Source organism: Chiloscyllium plagiosum, chromosome 7 (genome assembly GCF_004010195.1).
Source record: "Chiloscyllium plagiosum isolate BGI_BamShark_2017 chromosome 7, ASM401019v2, whole genome shotgun sequence".
NCBI classification, from domain to species: Eukaryota; Metazoa; Chordata; class Chondrichthyes; order Orectolobiformes; family Hemiscylliidae; genus Chiloscyllium; species Chiloscyllium plagiosum.
In genome coordinates, this window is record NC_057716.1 from 26,554,242 (window position 1) to 26,577,832 (window position 23,591).

Sequence of the window (23,591 nt, forward strand, 5' to 3'; positions counted from 1 at the left end):
CTCCCCCCTCTCCTCCCTGACCTATCACCTTCATCTCCTTCCCCACTGACCTATTGTACTCCATGCTACTTTCTCCCCACCCCCACCCTCCTCTAGCTTATCTCTCCACGCTTCAGGCTCTCTGCCTTTATTCCTGATGAAGGGCTTTTGCCCGAAACGTCGATTTTGCTGTTCCTCGGATGCTATCTGAACTGCTGTGCTCCTCCAGTACCACTAATCCAAACTCAAAAGAAATCAGTACGTCCCTCCAAACTCAGTCATGACAGTTTGGGAGTGATGGTGGCAAAGTGATAATGTCATTTATAAAGACTGTATCTTTTTATTTTTCTATAATTTTGATTGTGGACTGAAATGGGAAATGAGTCATTAAAAAAATGATTGTAAAAGGGATTACTGCAATTTTTAAAAGCATGCTACCTGATAACCACTGTCGGTACTGTTTACGTTGCTGTTGTTCAAGCAATGAGGAAAGTTAGTACATATTAACTGGACCCAGAGGTGTGCATGTTAAGGTAGATTAAGCTGGCAACAGGTAGATGATTAGTCTGGGAAATTGTAACCACATTCAGTGAGGAAGGCTTTTTGTATGCCAGCAACTATGTGATTGGCTCCCAGGTCCCTAAACAGCTTCCAGGTATGAATGTTTGGGTGAGAAGCTATCAGGCCTCCAGAAAGGAAGAAGCTAGCCTTTTCTCTGCAGTTAAAATAAAACATCTCAAGCCTGAAGAAAGCTAGTTTATTTCCCTCATCAGTTCCTGTAAGCAGTAACTCTTAACCAATACATCAGAGCCTTGCTAAGTGTCAACCAGTTGCTCTGTGCCTCCTGCAAGCAAATATAAGTACCTAGAGAAGGAAGATCGATGAGTAGCAGGCCATGAGAAGCAAAAAGGATAATAACAATGAACCCTGTGGACACGGCATTGAACTGCCTAAAGAAAGGCTGAATAGGTTGGGACTTTTTTCACTAGAGCAGAGGGGGTTGAGAGGTGACCTTATAGAACATTATAAAATCATGAGGGGTACAGATAGGCTTAATGGTAGTTGTCTTTTCCCTCGGATGGAGGATTTCAAGACTAAGGGCACATTTTTAGGGTAAGCGGAAAGAGATTTGAAAAAGCCATGAGATGGTTTTTTTTTCACAGAGGGTGGTTCGCATGTAGAATGAACTTCCAGAGGAAGTGTTGGATGTGGGCACAATTACAACATGTAAAAGACATTTGGATGAGTACGTGAATAGGAAAGGTTTGGAGAGAGATGGGCCAGGAGCAGGCAAGTGGGACTTGTTTAGTTTGGGATTATGTTCAGCATGGACTCATTGGACCAAAGGGTCTGTTTCCGTGCTGTATGACTCCATGACTCTGCCCATTAGACCATGTTGTTTGTGCTTGTCTGAATCTGTGTTCTGGGGGAGTTTTATAAGGGGTTTAGCGTTTTAACTAGAGTTTTAACCTGTAGCTAGAGTCGACTTATTTGTAATAAATAATCATCGTGATTAGCATGGAGACCTGATCTGTCGTCTGTCAACCTGGGTCTGAAGGTCAGGTAAATTGGAGCATTTTGCATACTCATAAAATCTTTTACTGTAGCGACAACACTGGGAGTAGTGGGGCATGATTCCCAGTGAACCACCCCAATGAGGAATAGCAGACTGAATTACTAATTTATTGCTCTGTGGGCGGTGGTTCAAACCCCGTTACAGCAGCTGGTAGAATTTAAACTTTGTAAATAAAATCAGGAATTGTGATCTAGTATTAGTAATTTTAAAAGCTCATCTGATTAGGGTTAGGGAATTGGGAAGGAAATCTGTCGCCCTACCCAGTCCAGTCAACATGAAACCTGAGATAAGCAAGCTCATCATTTCAAGGGTGATTCCCAGAATAGGCAACAACTGCTGCTTCGTCAGTGGCTCTTACATCCTGTGAAAGAAAAAATGAATAAGTTCCAGTGACTTCTCTTCCACCTCACATGTCATTGCCTCTGGTGTTTCCTCCAATGACATATTCCTGGTCTCCCTACATATTACCCTTGCCAATGTCATTCACAGTGCAGCCTCAGTACATTGATAACAGTCAGCTCCAGTTCACCATTCTCAGACCTGCCACTGTTGGCAAATTGTCACACCCCGCACACCACTTGTCCACCTTGCAGTATAAGCAGAAATTTCACCGAGTTAAGTATTGGGAAGACTAAAGCCCCTGTCTTTCAGCCATACCACAAACTCCAATTACTGGCCACTGATTCCATCCCCCTCCCTGGCAATTCTCTGAGGCAAAACCAGATTGGTGTCATATTTGAGGCATCCACAGCAATCTGACGCATCATTAAAATGATCAATTTGCACCTCCATCACGAACTGAACCCCTGCCTTCTCTCCGCTTAACTGATGTTGAAACAATTATCTGCGTCTTTTGTTACCATTAGACTGGTCTATTTCAAACTCTTGTGTTTGGATTCTAACTTGAGCAAGTCCTATTCACACAGTTCTCCTCTGGTTGCTAGCCTACATTTGAGGAATACCTTGATTTGAATTCAAAACTCTCATTCTTCTGTGGCTTCTGTACTCCCTATTTCTGGAATCTCTTTCAGCCCTGTAAGATAGTTGTACTCTGCCAATTCTGACATCTTGATCACACAGTTTAATCAGTTCAGCAGTAGTGGCCATGCCTGCAGCTACTATTGGGTCTCTCCTCTCCATTTTCCCTTTAAAATGTAACTTAAAGCGTATCTGTTTGACCATGTTTTTGAGTCAAATGCCCTAATGTCACAAAATTGGCTCAAAGGGAGAAGACAGAAGTTGGTGGTGGAGGGTTGCTTTTTAGACTGGAGGCCTGTGACCTGCAGTGTACAGCAAAGATCGGTGCTGGGTCCACTGCTGTTTGTCATTTTATATGAATGATTTGGATGTGAGTATAGAATGAATCGTTAATAAGTTTGCAGATGACACCAAAATTGGTGGTGTAGTGGACAGTGAAGAAGGTTATCTCAGAGTACAATAGGACCTTGATTAGATGAGCTTATGGACCAAGGAATGGCAGATGGAGATAAATTTAGACAAATGTGAGGTTTTGCTTTTTGGTCAGGCAAATCAGGGCATGAAGTACGCACTTAATATTAGGGTCCTGGGGAGTGTTGCCAAACAAAAGTCCATAGAATGCAGGTTCATAGTTCCTTGAAGGAGGAGTTGCAGATAGGCAGAGTAATGAAGAAGGCATTTGATATATTTGCCTTTATTGGTCAGTGCCGAGGGCGTGATGCTGGAAAAACACAACAGGTCAGGAATCCTGATGAAGGGCTTTTGCCTGAAACATCGATTTTCCTGCTCCTCGTATGCTGCCTGACTTCTGTGCTTTTCCAGCACCACACTCTCGACTCTGTTCTCCACATCTGCAGTACTCACTTTCGCTCTTTATTGGTCAGTGCATTGAGTACAGATATTGGGATACCATTTTGCAGCTGTACAGGACATTGGTTGGGCCACTTTTGAACTGCGTACAGTTCTGGTCTCCCTACTTTGGCAAGATGTTGTTAAACTTGAGAGGATGCAGGAAAGATTTACAAGGATGTTGCCAGGATTGGAGAGTTTGAGCTGTAGGGAGAGGTTGAATAGGCTAGGGTTTCCTCAAGCATTGGTGGCTAAGGGATGACTTTATAGAGGTTTATAAAATTGAGCATAGATAGGACAAATAGCCAAGGTTTTTTACTTCCAGAATAGGGGAGTCCAAAACTTGAGGGCATAGATTTAAGGTGACAGGAGAAAGATACAAAAGGGGCAATATTTTCATGCAGAGGGTGACGCGTGTATGGAATGAGCTGCTAGAAGAAGTGGTGGAGGTGGGTGCAATTACAACATTTAAAAGTCATCTGGATACATATCTGAATAGGAAGGGTTTAGACGGATGTGGGCCAAATGCTGGCAAATGGGACTAGACTAATTTCGGATATGGATAAGTTGAACCAAATGGTCTGTTTTTGTGCTGTACATGTTAATGACTCTGAATGGAAACATTTTCTGAAAATGTCCAGCGCACCAATAATCAATCCTGATAGCCTCAATTAATTAATCCTTTAGTTTTCTCTTTTCTAGAGAAACGTCCCAGCTATATCAGATTTTCCTTCTCATCATACCCTCTCAGTTGCAGTGTAAATCTTGCAGATCTTTCATGCACTTTTGTTCTAGATCTTCTTTTTACTGTGGAGAGCAACTCTTAATATTTTTCTGCTGGAGTGATAGTCAGAGAAGAAATCACCAATGCCTGGCATTATTTTCAGCACCAATTGCTGTCCCATGACCATAACTCAGGGCAAGTTAGAGCTTCCCCTTCTCTCCCATTTCCGTCCCCAAACCAAACAGCTCAGTACGCAGCAATCCAGCAGAAATCATCTGGCTACCATCTGTCTGGCCGGTTTTATCTCAGTGTCTGCTGAGGCTTTTGCAGAAACTGGTGCTGTTGGGGACTTTTGCGTAGTTGAACAGCATATGCAGAAGCCACAGTGGGTGTTTAATTGCTCAGTGACGTCTCTCAAAGCCACGTGAAGTGTGGACTTCTGGAAATGGGACTGGGGAGGTCACGAGAGGTTATTGTTAATACTGAAAGCCCCAGAGGACAGTTTCAGTTATCAAAATCTCCACCCCTTACTCATGCTGCAGCTGCAGGGAAGTAAATCCTCCAGGTTTCTGGCAATAGTTTTGCAAAATAGAGATTGATTGATTTAATGTTCCCTACTTGCCAAGAATAAAGTGAGAGATAAACTGTCTTCTTGTTTAGTTTTGGAGTTTAAATGCTACACAGTTCATGCAATAAATGCAGTCTGTCACAACATTTATTTTATTCTTACACTTTCTAAGCTTTTCCCTCCAATCCGAAAGGCACAGTCTATTGAGGGTCAATTGCCAGAGGATGCAGTTTAAAGGTGACTGTGAAAAGTGTCAGGATGGGAAGGGAGTATATGAGATTTCTTTTCTGAAGGATCTGTTTCCATGTTTTAAGACTCTGACTCTATAACTGAGGTGAAGTGATCTAGAATACAATGCTTGAAAAGAGTGGTGGAAGCAGATTCACTCACAACATTCAAAAAATGTTGGATAAATGATTGAAGGAGAAAGACATCACAGGACTGTAAGGTACAGAAAGAGGCTATTTTGCTGATTGTGCCTGCACTGGCTCATTAAATGGCACTACGCAATCATGCTCAATCTCCTGCTTTTTCTTCATTCCCTTACACACTATTTTTTTATCCAAGTAATCATCCAATGCCCTCTTGAGTTCCTCAATTGAACCTGCCTCCACCACACTTCCAGGAAATGCATTCCATACCCTAACTACTCACCGTATGAAAATGTTTTTCCTCACTTCATCCTTGCTTCTTTTTCAGATCCTAAGCCACCTTGTCCTTCTTCCTTTCATGAACAAGAATAATTTCTCCTTATTTACTCTTTCCAAACAGCTCAAAATTTTGACAACGTCTATCGGATCTCCTCTTCGCCTCCAAGAAGAACAGTCCCAACCTCTTAAATCTATCCTCATAACTATAAGACCATAAGACAGGAGCACAAATTAGATAATTCAGCCCATCAACTTTGCTCCACCATTCAATCACAGCTGATAAGTTTCTCAACTTCATTTTCCCACTTTCTCCTTGTAACACTTGAGCCCTTGACAATCAAGGACCCATTTATCTCCATCTTAAATATAACTGAAGTTCCTCACCCCTGGAACCATCCTTGAAAACTATTTCTGCACTCTTTCCAGTACGTTCACATCCTTCTTATAATGTAGCACCCTGAACTGTACATAATACTCCAGCTGAGGTCTGACAAGTGTCTTGTACAATTTCAGCATCAACTCCTTGCTCCTGTACTATGTGCCCTGCTTAGTAAAGCCAAGAACACTGTATGCTTTACATACTGCTCTCTCTCAACCTTTCCTGCCATTTTCAATGATATACATATGCAACTAGGCCCCTCTGCTCCTTCACCCCACCCTTTAGAATTGTACTCCCTATTCTATATGGTCTTTCAATGTTTTCCTGCCAAAATGCATTCCTTCAAGCTTACTTGCATTGAAACGCATCACCCACGTATGAGCCCGTTCCACCAACTTAACTATGCCCTTCTGAAGTTCTGCACTGACTTCCTCACAGTTACAATTCTTCCAAGTTTTATGTCAACTAGACACTTTGAAATTGCTGCCTGCACACCAAGATCATTGACATATGTCAGGAAAAGCAAGAGGCCCAAAACCAATCCCTGGGGATCTCCAATGCAAACCTTCCTCCAGCCCGAAAAATATCTATTGACTATTGCTATCATTCAGCCAATTTGTATTCACATTGCAATTGACCTCTTAATCCCATCACTGTAACTTTCCTCACAATTCTCTTGTGTTCTCTCTATCAAAGGTCCTTGTGGAAGTCCATGTATGCCACATGCAAGGTTATGGGTGAGGTGCAGGGGTGTGGCTAGATCCACCCAAGTAGCTGACACAGATACAGTGGATCAAATTGTCTCGTTCACTGCTGTACGAAAAGGGTAGCATTTTGCTTGTGCCAGTCTCCACCTCTTGGCTTTGTCGAGTATCAATTTGACACACTCAGAGTTACTCAGAAGGAATGGATGAGTTGTTGCAGTTCAACAGAACCAATCCTCAATCTGCCTCCCCTTCATCAGCACTCTGTAGCATAAGGCACTGAGTAATATGTACCAACAGAAGCCCAAACTGAGGCTTTTCTTTGCCTGTCACAAAGAAACAAGGCCACAGTTGCTCCTGCCATTGTCCCAGTTGAGATTAGGTAGCTGAGCATAAAGCAGACCATCCAACCTGAGATTTTCCTGGCCTGCGCAGTCTGAATACACAATTACTTTCCAAGCTGATTCCACAGTGGCAGATCATTTGGATGAATTCCTGGAGGGCTGCAGCCACTCTTGGAACCTAACCACTGGTAGGCAGCCGGGGCAAAATTAAGCTGCCCACTGAGGTGAGACGTAGCAGAGTGGCTACTGGCAAGTTGGCAAAGGTCATTTCCTGATCTGTTCATTACAGGGAATCTGAGTGGTGCTGCTTAAAACTTGGCTCTGATGTCTCATTCTTTGGCTCATTGTCAAATATTGCCTGATAAAGCTCCTGTGATGCACCTTGTTATCTTTTGTCACATTAAAGATGCTATATAAAAGCAAGTTGTTATGGTATGGAAATGAGATGAGGGGTTTTGCCACAAGAAAGGAAAGGGGGAGGCCCAACTCTGCACTGGGTCTAAATGAGATGTTCATGTGTATCTCATGCTGACCTGACTATACAATAACATTGGCAGGGGGTTTGGCACAGAAATATGAAAAGAAAAAGATGAAACAGCGAATAATTTAAAACAGAAAGATCGTGCTTCTATAAACTTTATGCAGGGTACTATGCAGTGGAATGAGATGCTTCATCTTCCCGGTTTACTGCTTTTAAATATATTCAATAAATAAGCACAACAGCGAAAGGTAATTTATTGCGGACCACAGTTCATTTCACTCTGCAGAGTAGAGACTGAACACTCAAGCAGTCAGACACTGGCTCAAATCTAATTTAATATTGATAGTGTTGTTAGTCAGTGCTGTTTGTGCCTCCTTAATCAAAATGGCAGGCATAATTATCTCCCAAGCTTTAGCTAATGGAGTTCTATTATACTTAAAAGATTCATGACAGCCCATTTTCTTTTGCTTCATATATTTGTATTACATAGAGTGTGCGTTATCCCTATAATCCCATCTTCACAGCTTTATCCTTGGACCTTAGTATATCACTGTGACCTGTCCCTCCAGGACACACAATGTTTTCCACGTTTTTCTCTTCAGTCACTTCATTATTTTATTTTAATGAACTCTAGTGTTTCTAAGGCTTTTGTTTGGCTTCCGTTTAACTTTTATTTGGGTCTGACTCAACAGTACTGAACATGCAGATTTAAGTCAAGGTCCCATGATGGTTTGCCTTTCCATACATAATATCCATGAAATAGGATCATGGAATATTGCACAGCTCTGTTTCAGTGCAGAAGTTGTTTTGGACAGTCTGCAGTAATCCACATTAGTATTGCGCATACAGTATGCACCTCAGGCAGGTTGTAAATGTCCAAGTCTTGTTCCCCTATCATCCTTCAGTTCACTGACTTAGGTTAGTTTTCAATCAGATAAAGCCTCAGATTTAATATTATCATCCTTGTGTTCAGATTCTCTGAAGAAATCATCCATTTCCTGTATCTGAAACCTTCTCCAACTCTGTAGTCCTCCAGTATGATAAAGCAAAGAACTGCAAATGCCAGAAGTCTGAAGCAAACAAAACTCTGCACAGATGCTGCCAGACATATTGAGTTTATCAACTAGGAGAAATTGAAGACTGCAGATGCTGGAGATCGGAGTTGAGAGTGTGGTGCTGGAAAAGCACAGCAGGCCAGGCAACATCCGAGGAGTAGGAGAAATGTCCCTATATGCCCAAAACATTGATTCTCCTACTGTTCAGATGTGCTGTGCTTTTCCAGCACCACTCTCTTGATGTTGAGTTTCTGTTTTTGTTCTGCAATCCACCCATATCTCTGGATTTCTTTTAAATCTGGCCTTATACACATTCCACATTATTGATGGCTGTGCCTTCAGCAGTCTAGGTTCTGAAACACCCTCCCTAAATTTCTCCATTTGTCTTTCCTCTTTTAGGTTCTCAATTTAAGCTACTTCTTTGGCCAGGCTGACAATATCCCTTTATGTGGTTTGTTGTCACATTGTAACTGATAAAGCTTTTATGAGACACGTTGACTTATCAATGTGAAACAGAAAAAGAAAAAAAGCAGCTTTGGATATGCTAAATAAAGCAATGAGCTTCCGCGTCTGTGATCTCTGTCTCACGTTTTCAATTCCATAAGTAACTCACTACCATTTATTCATTACGTTGGTTTAAATATAGCTCAGAATTCATTGTTTTAGAGTATAACTCTTCCTTTGTAACATAACTTTTAGGTTGAACCATAAGCTATTAAATACAGTATCAGTGGAAGCTTTGATTGAGAAACTGACAAACAACCTGGAGTAGTGCAGTTCAAGCAGGCTTATTGTTGTTATGGTTAAAAATTAATCTATATTTATCTCTGTAGTCATAGTTAGTGTTATAAATATTGAACAATTGTGACCCATTTCTAGACCTTTTGGTCAAGCCTCAGTGTCCGGCATTAACAAAAAGATGAAAGCTAACAATTCTAGCAAAGAGGACCATAAAATTCCACTAGTGATATCAATAATTCATAAGGGTTACAGATTCAAAGAGTTATGTTGAAGTTAAAAGTAAATAGTTTGCTGTTCTAGTGGAATCATCCCAAAGCATGCCATGATGTGATGGAGGTGGACATGGGGGTTAAAAGGTTCCATTGTTTAATTTTGTGGGTGTTTCTCACAGAAGGCAGTTGCGGTTTTGGTTCTGATGTAGAACACATTGTTGAGTCGGTGAGAGTCAAAGGAAATAAAGGTTAGTTAGACCTGAGTTCAGTGCACAGAGTATGGTTGAGGTTCAAACCCATTTTGGAATTCCTGAGAGAAAATGAAACTGGGAAATTTGTCTAATTTGATGTTAGAGGAGCATATTGCAAGTGGTGTTCACAGAGCCATGGGGCAGAAGACAGTTTTCAGCTAGCTTGGAAGCAATCATCTTGGAATAGGCAGGGAGAAAAACATGTGCCATGACTGAATCAGCTGTAGGACCAACAACTATACAAAAGTTAAGAGATCGTAGAGGGCTATTAGAAACTTGAGGTTTTCCTGATGTTTAAAACGCTAACAAGAATGCAATGAGGTGCTAAGATTTTGAAGGATTTTGAAGGATCACTTAGTTAGTAGCAAATGGATGAAACACATGAAATTTCATACTCAGCAAATAGCTGGAATAGTAAACAGGAATCAAGTGACTTCCTGGGGGTCTGAGGGCAGACCTTTGAGTTGGTCCCAGGACATTTGGATGGACCATCAAGATTCTTGCAACTTTTAAGGGAACTCTGGGGGATGGGTTAGAACATAGAACTGAGTTCACTGCATAAGTAATTAAAAACTACTGTCAAGTAAATGGTGCTTGGTTTGTTTAATTATTATGTGCAATAAAGTATTTTTTGTTTAAAATGTGAAATCTTGTCACTTGGTGTTGTCAGCACTTTAAATATTAAAGTTCCATTTCAGGATTGCAACAATTATTCCATAGCTAACTCATTCCCATCCTATTGAATATTCCAAAAGATGGGATTGGCAATTCCCATAAGTGTCACATTTCTATCCAGTTTTCCAGAATATTTTCTTTTAATTACACCTCCCCTGCCCCATCCGAGAACAGAATATCTGGTGGAGCTTGATCGGCAAAAGATAAATGTGAGTTTATTTAAAACTAATTATCAGGAACTTTTGACTGACTACAACTTTGGAATAGATGGCCTGCTTCCCACTGCTCTGCCTGTTGTCCTGGGCACTGCGGCGGATCATTAATAGCTTTCTCATAATAAACATATGGAAGGCTGCCTGCAAGAACCTCCCTCATGATAGCTTGAGGTCATTTATTCTAATTTAAAAATGCGTGACTTGGTTTGGCTGCAAGTAATAATGATAGCAATGCCTTCTGTCCCTAGCATTTGAAGAAAGAAAATGCATGTGCTTACTGAGATGAATGTGGCTTTATTAAAAATTCTATAAAACAGATGTTTTACATTTCAATATGCTGTGATCAGGGTTACCATTGATGTAATTGGCTGTGGAAGGTAATGGCTGTTTTACTTGATGTGCATCTTATTTTTGTCTCAGCCTGCTATCTTAACAGATCGGTTACTGAAAATCACACAATTATTTATTTTTGAATTTTTCTCCTAGCTGTACTTGACAGGCCTGGGCTGGTAATCTTGTTCCTTTTCATGTAATATGTCTTTACCTGCACAATGCTAAGATGAGAGACCACACTGTGAAGTCATTTTTGGAACTGTGGAACTAATCATGTTGTGTCATTTCCATTTACTAGTTGATACCTCATTGACATTGCTTGCAGACCAGAAAAAGTAAAAATGTTGACTAGTCCTATTTCCTCTGATTGTCCATAATTCACGTGTTTTTTTACTTTGTTTGTCCCCCTGTCTTTGCCTTACTTCATATGACTTGCCCACTTTCAATCATTGGTTCCTTTCCAACAGAAACAGACACACTGTCTCTCTCACATGTTCATTCTCACCATCTCATCTCCTCTTGCTCATTTCCGTCCTCTTCCTGGCATTGAATACTATAGCAAAGAATTCACTCCATTATCACCCATATCTCTACATGTAAAGACTATCATTCAATTTACTTTTTTAAATTATCTTTTCTACCTGGAAACATAATGCATACCAACATGTTTGAACTTTCCCTCTTCTTAGCTTCTTACCATTTCTGGTCCAAAGTGAGTGACATCTCACTTAGGTACAACAAAATCCATCTGCCTCATTTTTGCATGCTTAGTGTATCAGTGTTTCTTTAGAAATGTTGTACTCCCATCTGCAGTACAGAAATGCCTCTAACTCAGTATCAATTATATGTCTGGACAAACGACTTTGTATTGTTTTATCTAAGTCATTAATAAGTACGTCAAATGGTTGAGACCCAAGCATAGACCTTAACTGGACACCAATAATTTTCCTTTTTAATTGAAGTGTAAATACCCCTACTCTTATCTTCTACCACCAAGTCAGCTCCATAATTGGCCTTAAGTTTCATGGGCTATAATTTTAGCTAATGGTCTCTTATATGGAACTCTATCAAATCAATTTTGGAAGCTATAATATATAAAGTATAAACTATATTCATACTTATTCTTCCATCTACTACTTAAGTTACTTCAAAAAATTAAATTACGTTTTTTAGACATGACCTGTTCATTATAACTCCACGTTTGCTTTCTAATCAACTCAAATTTTCCTAAGTACTCTGTCACTTTGTCCTTAATTATAGACTTCAATAACATTCCCACAGCTAATGTTGGACTAACAGGTCTATAATTTACCATTTTCTCTCTCTTAAATAATGGAGTAACACTTTCAACTTTCCAATCTAAGAGGACACATCCTCAATGGAAATTGCATTGCAGATTATGGCTAAATTTTCTATAATTTGCTCATCCACTTCCTTTAAAATTCTTGGATAGAAATGAACAGGACCTGGCAACCTTTCCTTCCAATTACTTTTTCCTTCCAATTCTGTTTTTCTGTTTGACTTAAATTTCATGGGGTTCATTCTTGATTTGTTGTTCATTTTCCTGGAATGTGAAGTATATTGGCCTCATCTTCAATTGTGAAGACTGATGCAAAGCAATTTTTCAATACTTTTACCATTTCCTTATTTTAATTAACAAATTACCGTCATCTGTTTTTGAAGAACCCACATTACCCTCTCTTCTAATAGAATTATAAAAAAATTGTATTAATCTTAATATTCCTCACAGGCCTCGTGTAATACTTTTTGAGTAATTTTTTAGTTTTCCTTTGCTGCTATTCTTATCTCTCCCAGTCTGTTGAAGCTATACTATTCTTTATTCTTTTGTCTATTTCCTTTAGTTCAATGTTATCTCTTGCCTCTTTTGTCAGTGATGGCGTTTGATATGATAAGTAGAATTCTTGCCCTTTGGCAGTGTATACTGTACCTATATTAAGCTAAGATCTTTTTGAACACTTTTCATTGTGCATCTGTAGCTTTACCTGAAAGCAGTTTTGTGAGGTTTCTTGTTGTCAGTCTTATTCTGCTGAAGTTACCAGCCCAAACTATATCTATGTATCATAGATGTTGCAGAATCCCTGTAGTGGGGAAACAGGTCATTTGGTCCATCGAGTCCACACCAACCTTCCAAAGAGCAACCCAACCAGATCCACCCCAAATGCTATCTCTGTAACCCTGCATTTCCCATGGCTAATCCACCTAGCTTGCACATCCATGGACACTATGGGCAATTTAGTATGGCCAACGCACCTAACCTTCACATCTTTGGACCATGGGAGGAAACCGGAGCACCCGAAGGAAACCCACACCAACACGAGGACAATGTGCAAACTTCACACAGTCAGCCGAGAGTGGAACTGAACCAGGTCCCTGGTGCTGTGAGGCAGCTGTGCTAACCACTGAGCTACTGCGTCGCCTCTAAGAGATATTTGTACCTCTTAACATATTACTTATGTTTTAATTATATATAAAGCTCTCGACACAAACCTGTCCTTCAATTCAATACTGCCTTTCTCACATCATGATCAGAATTTTACAACACCTTCTAGGAGTGGGCTGGCAAGCGAGGGAAGCATAAAACTAAGTGAGATGGCAAGGGCAGCTGTGCCAATCACCTATCTGCCTCCGTTGGAACCTTATCAATGGTGATGGGAACCTGTCTGATTCTTTTGGCCAATTGACGCCCTTAAGTGGCCAATCAATGACCACTCATGGTGTCTTCCTGCTTCTTTTGGTATTTTACCAGCAGTGTGGGTGCCTACATTATGTAACCCAGAAGAGGAGTTCGGGAGGTGCCTGTTGTGTAAGATAATGATTCCAGAGGGGTAAACGTTCCTGTTACATTAGCTTTGCCCATTCTACTTAAGTTTCACAAAGTCTGAGAGTGGAGATAGGGAATTCAAAGAGAAGTATCTGTGTCAGGATCCCTCACATCGCAGTAATTATCCTGACCAAATTTAATTGTACTTATTTCTATAATGCATTAAACCTTTGTTATTTAAGAACATTGCCTCTTCTATAGATTATCTACAATGATGCATCCTCTACCACTAATCTCTAGATAGACCCATGGCAAAACAACAAAAAAGGAGAGTTAGTGCCAATTAACTGTCTCAAGAACCTTTGCCTAGTGCTGTGTACTGGTGGAAGTGCAAACACCAGAAGGTTATCATTTGACAGAAAAAGTCATGGTTGCAGTGGTGCTGATCTGGTCTCCATCATGAGGAGAAGAATTCCACTTTAGACCATCAGTGCTTTAAGAGAGACACCGTCAATCAGCAGCTAAAATGTGATTATTGACAGAGAGAGAGAGACTGCAATAGGACAAACTCAGCACTCCAAAGACAAACCTTCACCATGAAGGCAGTCAGAGGTGCAGGGAAATGAGTAGGGGCTAGGGACAAGAGAGAAACAGCAGCCACACTTAGGAAAAGACAAATTTTAAACAAGTAGGCTCTGTAAAGAGCAAAAGTAAGTTCCAAGAGTGAAGGTAGGTATCCCTAGAGGAAAACAAGAAGTAAACTTTGCATTGTTTTCATAAAGACCCGAAAGGAAGGCAAGGGGGTTAAAAAAAGAGTCCTCACCTCAATAATAAACATCGCAAGCATCGAGTTTAGGATCAACATGGTCAATGAAAGGGCTAGAAAATAAAGTTTGTAATAGGCTGCAGGATCGGGAAGTCTTCAAAATTTACTTAAAGCTGGAAAAGAGCAGATTTAGTGAAATCTAGTTAAAAAGTTGAATTGAAGAAGACAAGTCAGGAACAAGTAAAGGTGTAAAATGACCAGGGTCTCAGTATTTAGACCACAGTTTTAAGAGGAAGAATTATAAAAGCTGCAGCCAGAGACCTTTATTTAAAAAAAACTAATATCAAATAAAGTGCATTCGGTTTTGGATCTTTAAAGATAATAGAACAACCATTTTCTCTGGAAGCAAATTTGAAAATCCCAGCTTACCCTCAAGAAAGCAAGACATCCCTGAAAAAGGTGGGAGACAACCATTGTAATCATTTTAAAAAAAAGGATGGAAAATATCGAAGTTGGCTAGAAAATCCTGTAACCTGTATAGGAATTTGGTATTGCACAGAAGCATTTGAAAAGCTTGGAGAATTCAGTAATACTGAAATGTAGAATTTTTTTTAAAAGCTGGCTGGTGAAAGAAAATTAGAAAGTCTTGCAACCTTTACCATCATTCAACTTAAAGTAGCATTGGTGAATACAAAAATGCAAGCAATATTGAAATGACACGTATTTAAGGTAGCTGTACAGAAATAAGATGACTTAGTACATTGTGAAGAAATGAGAATAGAGACTTCCTAGCAGATTCACATTTAGAGAAGCTCCAAACAGAGTGCAAAAATAGACCTCCTGGAAAGTGACAGTTCTGAAGATACATTATTTTCTCAAAATTAAATGTTAAAATTGAAGCTATTATATTCAGTGTGCCCAATTGCAAATGATGTTATTAATAGACAAAGGATCAAACCGAATACAGACACTTCTAAAAATGTCTAAAATCACACAACACCAGGTTATAGTCCAACAGGTTTAATTGGAAGCACACTAGCTTTCGGAGCGACGCTCCTTCCTCAGGTGATTGTCCTGATGAAGGAGCATCGCTCCGAAAGCTAGTGTGCTTCCAATTAAACCTGTTGGACTATAACCTGGTGTTGTGTGATTTTTAACTTTGTACACCCCAGTCCAACATCGGCATCTCCGAATCCTAAAAATATCTATAAACCTTTGATATTTCCTTCAATTGAAGAATCAATAAAATTCTTGAAAAAGCAAACTTTAACAAAAAAAAAGTTGTGTCCAGGAGAATCCGCAGCCAATTTCATTAATTACTTCCACAGGCTAGTGGTAAACTGTGAAAATGGTGTTCTGAAATCAGAAACCATTAAAGTCAGAATTGTTGTTGGAATTCTTGATGAAACTACACGCTGGAAGCAGCAACAGGAAAGACAGATTCTGAGAGGAAATGTAAAAGCTATCTCAAAGGGCCACAGAGTCTGCTCACTCTCTTAGCTGTGGAGAGTCCAGAGAAGCACATGACAAGCCTACCAGAGTGAGCAGGTCAAACAACAACAAAAAAATTCAGTGCTGCAAAACAACAAGGGTTCATGGGCACACACTTTGTTCAGCTATCATTAAGGAATGCTATATTTAGGTCACTTCTGTAGTGATTGAAATGATTATAATGAGATCAGCCAGGAGGACCTCACAGAATATGGGTTCCCTGATTGAGGCTGTTAATCTGGTCCAGTTTGTCAGCCCTGGTTCTGAGAGAGCTCAATCAGTGTCAGGGCCTCACCATGTGTAAATAAAGGTGACTTGGTGATGGGAAACTGACCTCTCTAGAGTTATTTCAACTTCCTCACGATTTGCTGAAGTAAGAGGCAGTTTCAGAACAGCAAAAGTACTGGTGGTCGCATACAAAAAGAGGCCTACACAGTAGACCTTATCATCAGTCAATCACTATTAGAAAAGATGCCCCTTTCCAGGGCAAATAACTAAGCCAGATGAATCAAAAGAGGTATCAATGGACATTCTCCTGACTTTGTGTTTGGTGGAGGTACAAATGTTACTACCCTATCAGACACCTTATTGTGGCTGGGAGGACTGGCATACTAACACTAGCTTCCCTGAAGCAGCCAATAGCAATAGTATTGAGGCCGTGATTATCTGAAACCAACTCCACCGGGCCAACCACTTGCTCAGGATGCCTGAGCAGCCTTTCAAAAATGGGGAGCAAAAGAAAGATGATACTATTCACAGGAATTGCTCCAGAGGAATGGACTTGGATCGTGACCATTCTGCAAAAAAAAGTTGATAGCTATGGTTCAGTGGGCAACATGGTGACCTCTATATCAGGAGGATATGAATACAATCAGTTACATAATAAATCCTAGCATGGCCAGTCTAATACTGAGAAAATGCCATATTGTCAGAGATGATGCCTTTTGGATAAGGTAGAGTCCTACAGCATCGAGACAGGCCCTTTGACCCAAATTGGTCCATGCTGACCAAAATGCCAGTCCACGCTAATTCCATTTCCCTGCACTTGAGCCATATCTTTCTAAATCTTTCCTATCCACATATTTGTCCAAATGCCTTTTAAGTGTTGTTAATATACCCGCCTCAACCACTTCCGCTGGCAGCTCATTCCATATGCATACCACCCTCTGTGTAAAAACGTTGCCCCCCAGGTTCCCTTATATTCTTTCCCCTCTAACCTTAAACTGATGCTGTCCCAACCCTGGGAAAAGACCGAATGCATTCACCCGATGCGTGCCTCTCATGACCTTATACACTTCTATAAGATCCCTTCTCAGTGTCTTACGCTCTAAAGAAAAAAGTCCTAGCTTGTCCAACCCCTCCTCATATCCTAGACCATTGTGTCCTGGCAACATCCTTGTAGGTTTCTTCTGCACTTTTTCCAGTTTAATAACATCCTTCCTATGACAATGTGATCAAAACTGAATACAGTTTTGCAAGTGCGGCCTCACCAACGTCCTGTACAACTGCAACATAACTTCCCAACTTTTATACTCAGTGCCCTGACTGATAAAGACCAGTATGCCAAAAGCCACCTTCACTGCCCTGTCTACCTGTGACTCCACTTTCAGAGAACTGTACACCTGAACTCCAAGGTCCCTCTGTTCCACTACACTCATTAAGGCTGTGAACCCTCCTTTTTTTTTAAATTCATAACATGGGATGTGAGCATCACTCGCTGTGACAGCATTTATTGCCCATCCCTAATTGCCCAGAGGACAGTTAAGAGTCCACCACATTTGCTGTAGATCTGAAGTCCCACATAGGCCAGACTGAGTGAAGATAGTATATTCCTTCCTTAAAGGACATTGGTGAGCCAGGTTGGCTTTTCATGACAATCACAATGGTTTCATAGTTGTCCTTGGATTACTCTTCAGATTTTTATTGAATTCAAATTGTACCATCATATAGCTAAGTGGCATAAAACAGATGATCTAGTCATTCTCACTCTGTAGAATCTCATGTGCCATATTTTCTACATTAAAGTAGTAACTACCATGGCTACAAAATTGTTAAAGATGTGTATGGTGCAAGCTTAGTCACTGATTTGCTAGTCTTCATGGTTAGAATTTTATTCGGTCAAGCATTGAATTGTAGAAATTCTGAAGTATTCTGCATCTCGTTTTACATTCAGAACTACTGGAATATCATTTACAAGGTCATTCTGCAGAGGAGAATATAAGCTGATTTTTTTCCATTAATGCTAAATACTTAATACAGTGGAAACATTGAGGAAATTCATAATAAACGCTGAAGAAAATAAATGCAAAACTAACAAGGGTAGCATCTTTGTTCTTTCACAAACTATCTGTGCAATTGCTAACTGAAAGTAATTTTATCCAAAGCTGTTAAACCCATAAAACCTGCCCCACCCAGTAGGAATAACAAGAACAGTAACTTCCCAATAACTGTTCCTGTTTGTGAATATTCAAGGAAGATCTTAAAGTAGAACTCATCTTTACAAGTTTAACGTATTATAAATATTTAATTTACTGATAAACTGAGCAATAAAACAAGTTATTTAGTGTAGTACTTAGTCATTTTTCGTGATTTAAAATCAGGTTGAACACCAGCAGTGGAGTAAGCACTCTTGTTAAAAATGCTTTTCTCTTTATTGCAAACCTATTTTCAGTTATATTAATAAAACTGCAACAGGTTATCATCCTTAATTAATCCAGGAGCAAAAGATAAATGGTTATGAACTGCTACACTGATGGCTCATGCTCCATCATGGAAGATGCAACTTTTGTGATTCTGTAATGAGATTTAATGGAAACATGACCTGTGATCTAAGGAACCCTATTTTGTGATTATGCTTAAAGCAGAAAATTATTCACAGTGATCGTAGGAACCAGATTCAGTTTTAGTTTTTGTTTTAATCAGCCACTTATGGACAGAATAGGATTCAGATATAATTGCAGCCTTTCTGCTACAGGCTGTGTGGTTTTCTGATTTCAAAGTCATTGTAATTCTGAGCACAGTGTTTATGCCTCACATCAAATTTGATCACCTGTGCACCCCGGTTCAAAATTGTGGAAGTCAGAATTTCCCAGAGACCACTGAAGCAAGTCTACAGGTTAGGATCACTTCAGTTTAAGAATACAAATCAAGGAGGTTCCTTAACCTAGCCATGTGCAGTGCTAGTTAAAAGTACCCAAATAACTAAAATATAGAAGGATACATAGAAATATATAGCTAACTATGAACAGATAAAATATATTTGGCTGAAATCTGTATTTATGTACCAGTTAGGAGCACAAGTAGACATTCAGGTCCCTGAGACTCCACTGTCATTGAGCAAGATCATGGCTGATCTATTTGTGTATTGAATCCACATTTCCACCTACATCCAAAAACCTTTGATTCCTTTGCCCATCGAGGAGTTAGCTACCTCCACTTTAAAAGTGTTCAATGTCTCTGCCTACACCACCATCTGAGACAGCCAGTTCCAATATAGCATCTCCGCAGCTTGGAATTCTGCAATCATTTCGCCAGTTACATAATACTCTGCTTCACTCCAAGGTCCTAAGCTTCCATATGATTGAATTATTGCAACACAGAATTCAGTCCATTCTAATATATTACCTTACTAAGGCCTCTTTGGCCTTCTAAACAGGACATTAAAAAATACAGAGGCACTGTTCCTCCAACAGAGAGTGGGTTTTCCTCATTGCCTTAACCAATATTTATCCCTCGATCAGTATCACTGAAGCCAATTATTTGTTCATTTTACATTGCTGATTGTTCTATGTGTGCTGAATTTCATGTTTCCTCCAGTCCAATATTGACTGCACTTCAAAGGGTTTACTCTGGAGCTTGAGAGCGTAGATATTGAGAACTCATGATATGGCATTGTTCATTTCAGACCCAATGAGAACATTCTTTGCTGGAGAGTTCTTTTGAAATTGGCTTCTCCACGGGATTGTGAATGCTCCATCGCTTAAATGGACTGGTTGGTTCGTATCTCAGTGACTCAAGAATATGAGCAGCAAGCGGGAATATGAGGTTGAAACCAATCAGCTTTAATTGAATTGAATGGTGGAGCAGGCTTTGAAAGGCTGCTTGACATGCTTTAGAAGCACAAGTTTATTTTTCATTCTATTTCTTGTCTGCTGAGGATCAATGCTCAGCCTGGTCCTGTATTGACCGAAAGCTTGTGCCTTTGGAGTTGGAGCCATAGCTGAATTTACACCTTCTTAAGACAAGGTTTATGTGGGCTTTTACAACAACCCACTGGTCCCCAGCTGAGATAACCTAACTGTGAAATCAATCCTGGTGCCTTATGATCAGAATGAACTAATAATGTATGATGCTGCTGTTTACCTGCTAAGCCTTCATGGAACTCAGAACGTCCAACATATCCTGCTATGAAGAAGCGCATGGTATTTTCAACACTGGAACTGAGCATTTAGCTCCACTGGTCTATGCATTGTTTATGGAGAGACAGTGGAGTGGTTGTAATGTCACTCGACTAATGGTCTGGGTGCTTGGATTCAAATCCCAGACAGATGGTGAAAAGTTTAAATACAATAAAAATCTGGAATTTAAAACTCAGCCTGATGAGGACCATGTAACCATTGCCTATTATAGTAAAAAAAAACAGCTTCACCAACGTCCTTTAAGAAAGGAAAACCGCCATCCATACCTGGTCTGGCCTACTTGCGACTGTGGATCACTATGTGGTTTACTCATAACTGCTCTCTGCAATGGTTCTAGCAAACTGAATGGAACGAGGGGCAATTGGGTAAAATATGCAGGCTTTACCAGTGGCACTCGCATTCTATGAAATAATTTAAAAATGCTCAAAAGTGAGCATCCTTACACCTCATTGCGATAGATTCTCAATACATTGTTAGAACATCCTCTATTACTTTCTTAGTCATGTACTGATTTAGTTTTTCCCTAAATGCATCTCTGTTATTTTGCATGTGTTAGTGAGATCCAGATTCTAAACATTCTCTGTGTAAAGAAGCTTCTCCTGAATTCCACATTAAATTTATTAGGTGGCAATCTTATATTTATGACCCCTCATTTTGATCTCTCCCATCAAACCTTTTCATTGTTTTGAAGACATTTGTCAGGTCACCTTGTGGTCTTTTCTTTGCAATAGAAGTTGGAGCACTGCTGTTGTGTAATGAATGGATGAGTTTCTGAAACAATTTGCTCCAAGATACTTAGCTGCAAGGTTGATATTGCTGTCCTGCAATGCATTATGCATTGTCATAGTACCAAAATCGTAGACTTGGTTTCATTAAACCACTCTGCTGTGCTCTCTGGAGAATGTTGACTGGATTTTTATTTCAAAAATACATTGTTTTCTCCCATTAAGGATACAGCAAATGTACCAATTTTGAAGGGGTTTGCATGGGCACCCCAAAAAGGTAGGGGTTGGGGCTGGTGTAGGCATGGGCTGCTTCAGCGTTGGAAGAAGAATGTCTATATGGCAAATCAACACCTAATCTTGTCCTATTCTGTTGTGCAGTGCAAGACCCACTAACGTTGAGCGAATTCACCAACTGAGGAAGGAGTACCAGCAGGCCAGACGGGAGGGTGCCATTCCATCTTACGAAGAGCACGAAGGCCGGCGCTGGCCTAGTGACTATGAGCAAGGCTGGGTAAGTCTTCACACGTGAAACTGGTGAGCGGGTAACTCTCTGTTTATTCACCTTGAGTAAATCCTGTGAAACCGGACCTGCTCTTTTTTTTGCGATTGAACAGACATGTGAAACCCAAGTAGGAAACCCACAGTGGCCTAAGCCGTTAAATCCCAGCTGCACTGATTTCATTCACAGCTGTCTTGGTTATGTGCTTCCCGGGCATGTATGAAGCAGAATAACACTACTTTAATGTATTTGGCCAGCGGTAGGCAGCAATAAATATTTACTTGTGCCACCATATGGTTTCTTGACTTCTCCCAGATGGATAGTTATTGTGATAGCCGAGTTAAAAATTCTGTATTATTTATCCATGGGTTGTTCTTTGCGCATTAAGTTTGGATCCAGGCAATTTTTTTTTTGGTGATTTATTCAGCATTACTCCTTTGTTTATCCCCTAAGGGACTTCATACTTCTGGGATTCTTACCTCTTCGTGTGCAGGGGAGGCAGGTCAAATGAGTTTATTTTGATTTACTAAGAGAGAGAGAGAGAGAGAGAGGTGGGGGGAGAAAAAAACAACACAGCTTTCAGACACCAGGAAAGCAAATAGCAGCTGATGTGCTTTGTCGTGGTCACAGCAGCAAATTAAATTGTTGGATGTGAACAGTTGAATGTCTTCAGACCCTGTGTGGTTCTATATCGATGACTGTAGTGCTGTGAAGTGACACTCTGACTAAGAGCAGAGTACAGCCGCCTACACTCCAGGAAAGACTTGGACACTCATCTAACGCGTTGGGGCTGTGAAACCGAATCATCAATGTGTGAGATTTTTATTTTGAGTTTTCTTTGCACATGTTAGTTTATCAGTTACTTTGCAAAACTGTAGATTGGAAAGAGGGTCATTTGACTTAGTGGGGTGCTTGAAGGTCATGTGAAGAAACCTCCAGGGGGTATATGCAGACAGAGCTCACAATTCCAACACGCTGTGGTTTCGTCTTTCTTCCCATTTGACTGCTAGAGGGTTGGAGTTGCAAGAAAATTCGACCCACACAAAAATAAAGTCAATTTAATTGTATTTTTTTGATGGAATCATTGGTTCCAACTGCATGAGCAAAAGTCTTAAAGCTGCAAAATGTGCCGGCAGCTAGGTGGGATGATGTGCATTCACCTCTGTCACATGTTGGAGCAGTGAATCTCGGAACTCAGTCAAGGCTGAGGTAAGAGTAGGGAAGGATTTCATTCATCCGGAGAGGAAGAGAGCCTCAGTCAACATCACTCCTATGCTCATCCAGGTGGAATTGAGAGGGGAGACAGTAGTGTAGTGGTAACGTCAGTGGACTTGTAATCCAGAAACATGGGCTGTAATGTTTTGAGAACCTGAGTTCCAATCCCATTGTGGCATTGAATTAAAATTTCACTGTGGATCAGTGTAAAGGTCCACCTGATTCATCCATGTCCATAAAGACCACTGGGAAATTCACATCCCTTTTTAAATGTTATCGGCCTTTATGTGAGTTATACCATGTAACTCAGTCCCATCTTTCAGATTATATGGTATCCAGTGGCATCATCAAGACTTTCAACAAAGCTAAACAGATCCCAAGCCACTATTTCCAAAAGGAGTAAAGGAGTATTTCCTGGTTCCCCGGGTCAGTATTTCTCCCAGAGCCAGTAACACTGAATCAGATTATCCAGCATGGTCATATTGCTATTTGTTAGACCTTGCTGCATGCAAATTGACTAATGGGTCTTCTATGTTACAACGGTGACTACATTTGCAAAAGTGCATCATTAGCTGTGAAGTGTTTTCCAACATTCTGAAGTCATGAAATAAATTAGAGTCTTTTTTTTTCACTAACTAATCTATGGCACCATATGTAGAATTTCCCTCTGATTAATTGACCTAACACTATGGGGCAATTTAGCATGGCTAATTCACCTGACCTGCACATCTTTGGACTGTGGGAAGAAACCGGAGCACCCGGAGGGAACCCACGCAGACACAGGGAGAATGTGCAAATTCCACACAGTCAGTCACCCAAGGTCGGAATCGAGCCTAGGACTCTGGTGCTGTGAGGCAGCAGTGCTAACCACTGAGCCACTGTGCCGTCCATTAGAGTCATGGCAGATTCGGGGTCAATGGTGGTGTGTGTGGAAGAGGCAAACTTAACCCTATGGGCATCAGTTCAGGGCTCAAAGCTGTC

At 40.4% G+C, this 23,591-nt stretch overlaps 1 protein-coding gene across 4 annotated transcripts in view; it reads left to right on the forward strand.

Moving 5' to 3' along the window:
- LOC122551426 (partitioning defective 3 homolog B-like) overlaps positions 1 to 23,591 on the forward strand; it is a 979,113-nt gene that overhangs the window by 841,539 nt on the left and 113,983 nt on the right. For all 4 annotated transcript variants that reach the window (XM_043693310.1, XM_043693308.1, XM_043693311.1 and 1 more), the window contains one exon: positions 21,275 to 21,407. In XM_043693310.1, coding sequence (XP_043549245.1) covers positions 21,275 to 21,407 — 133 coding nt within the window. The remainder of the gene's footprint in view (positions 1 to 21,274; positions 21,408 to 23,591) is intronic.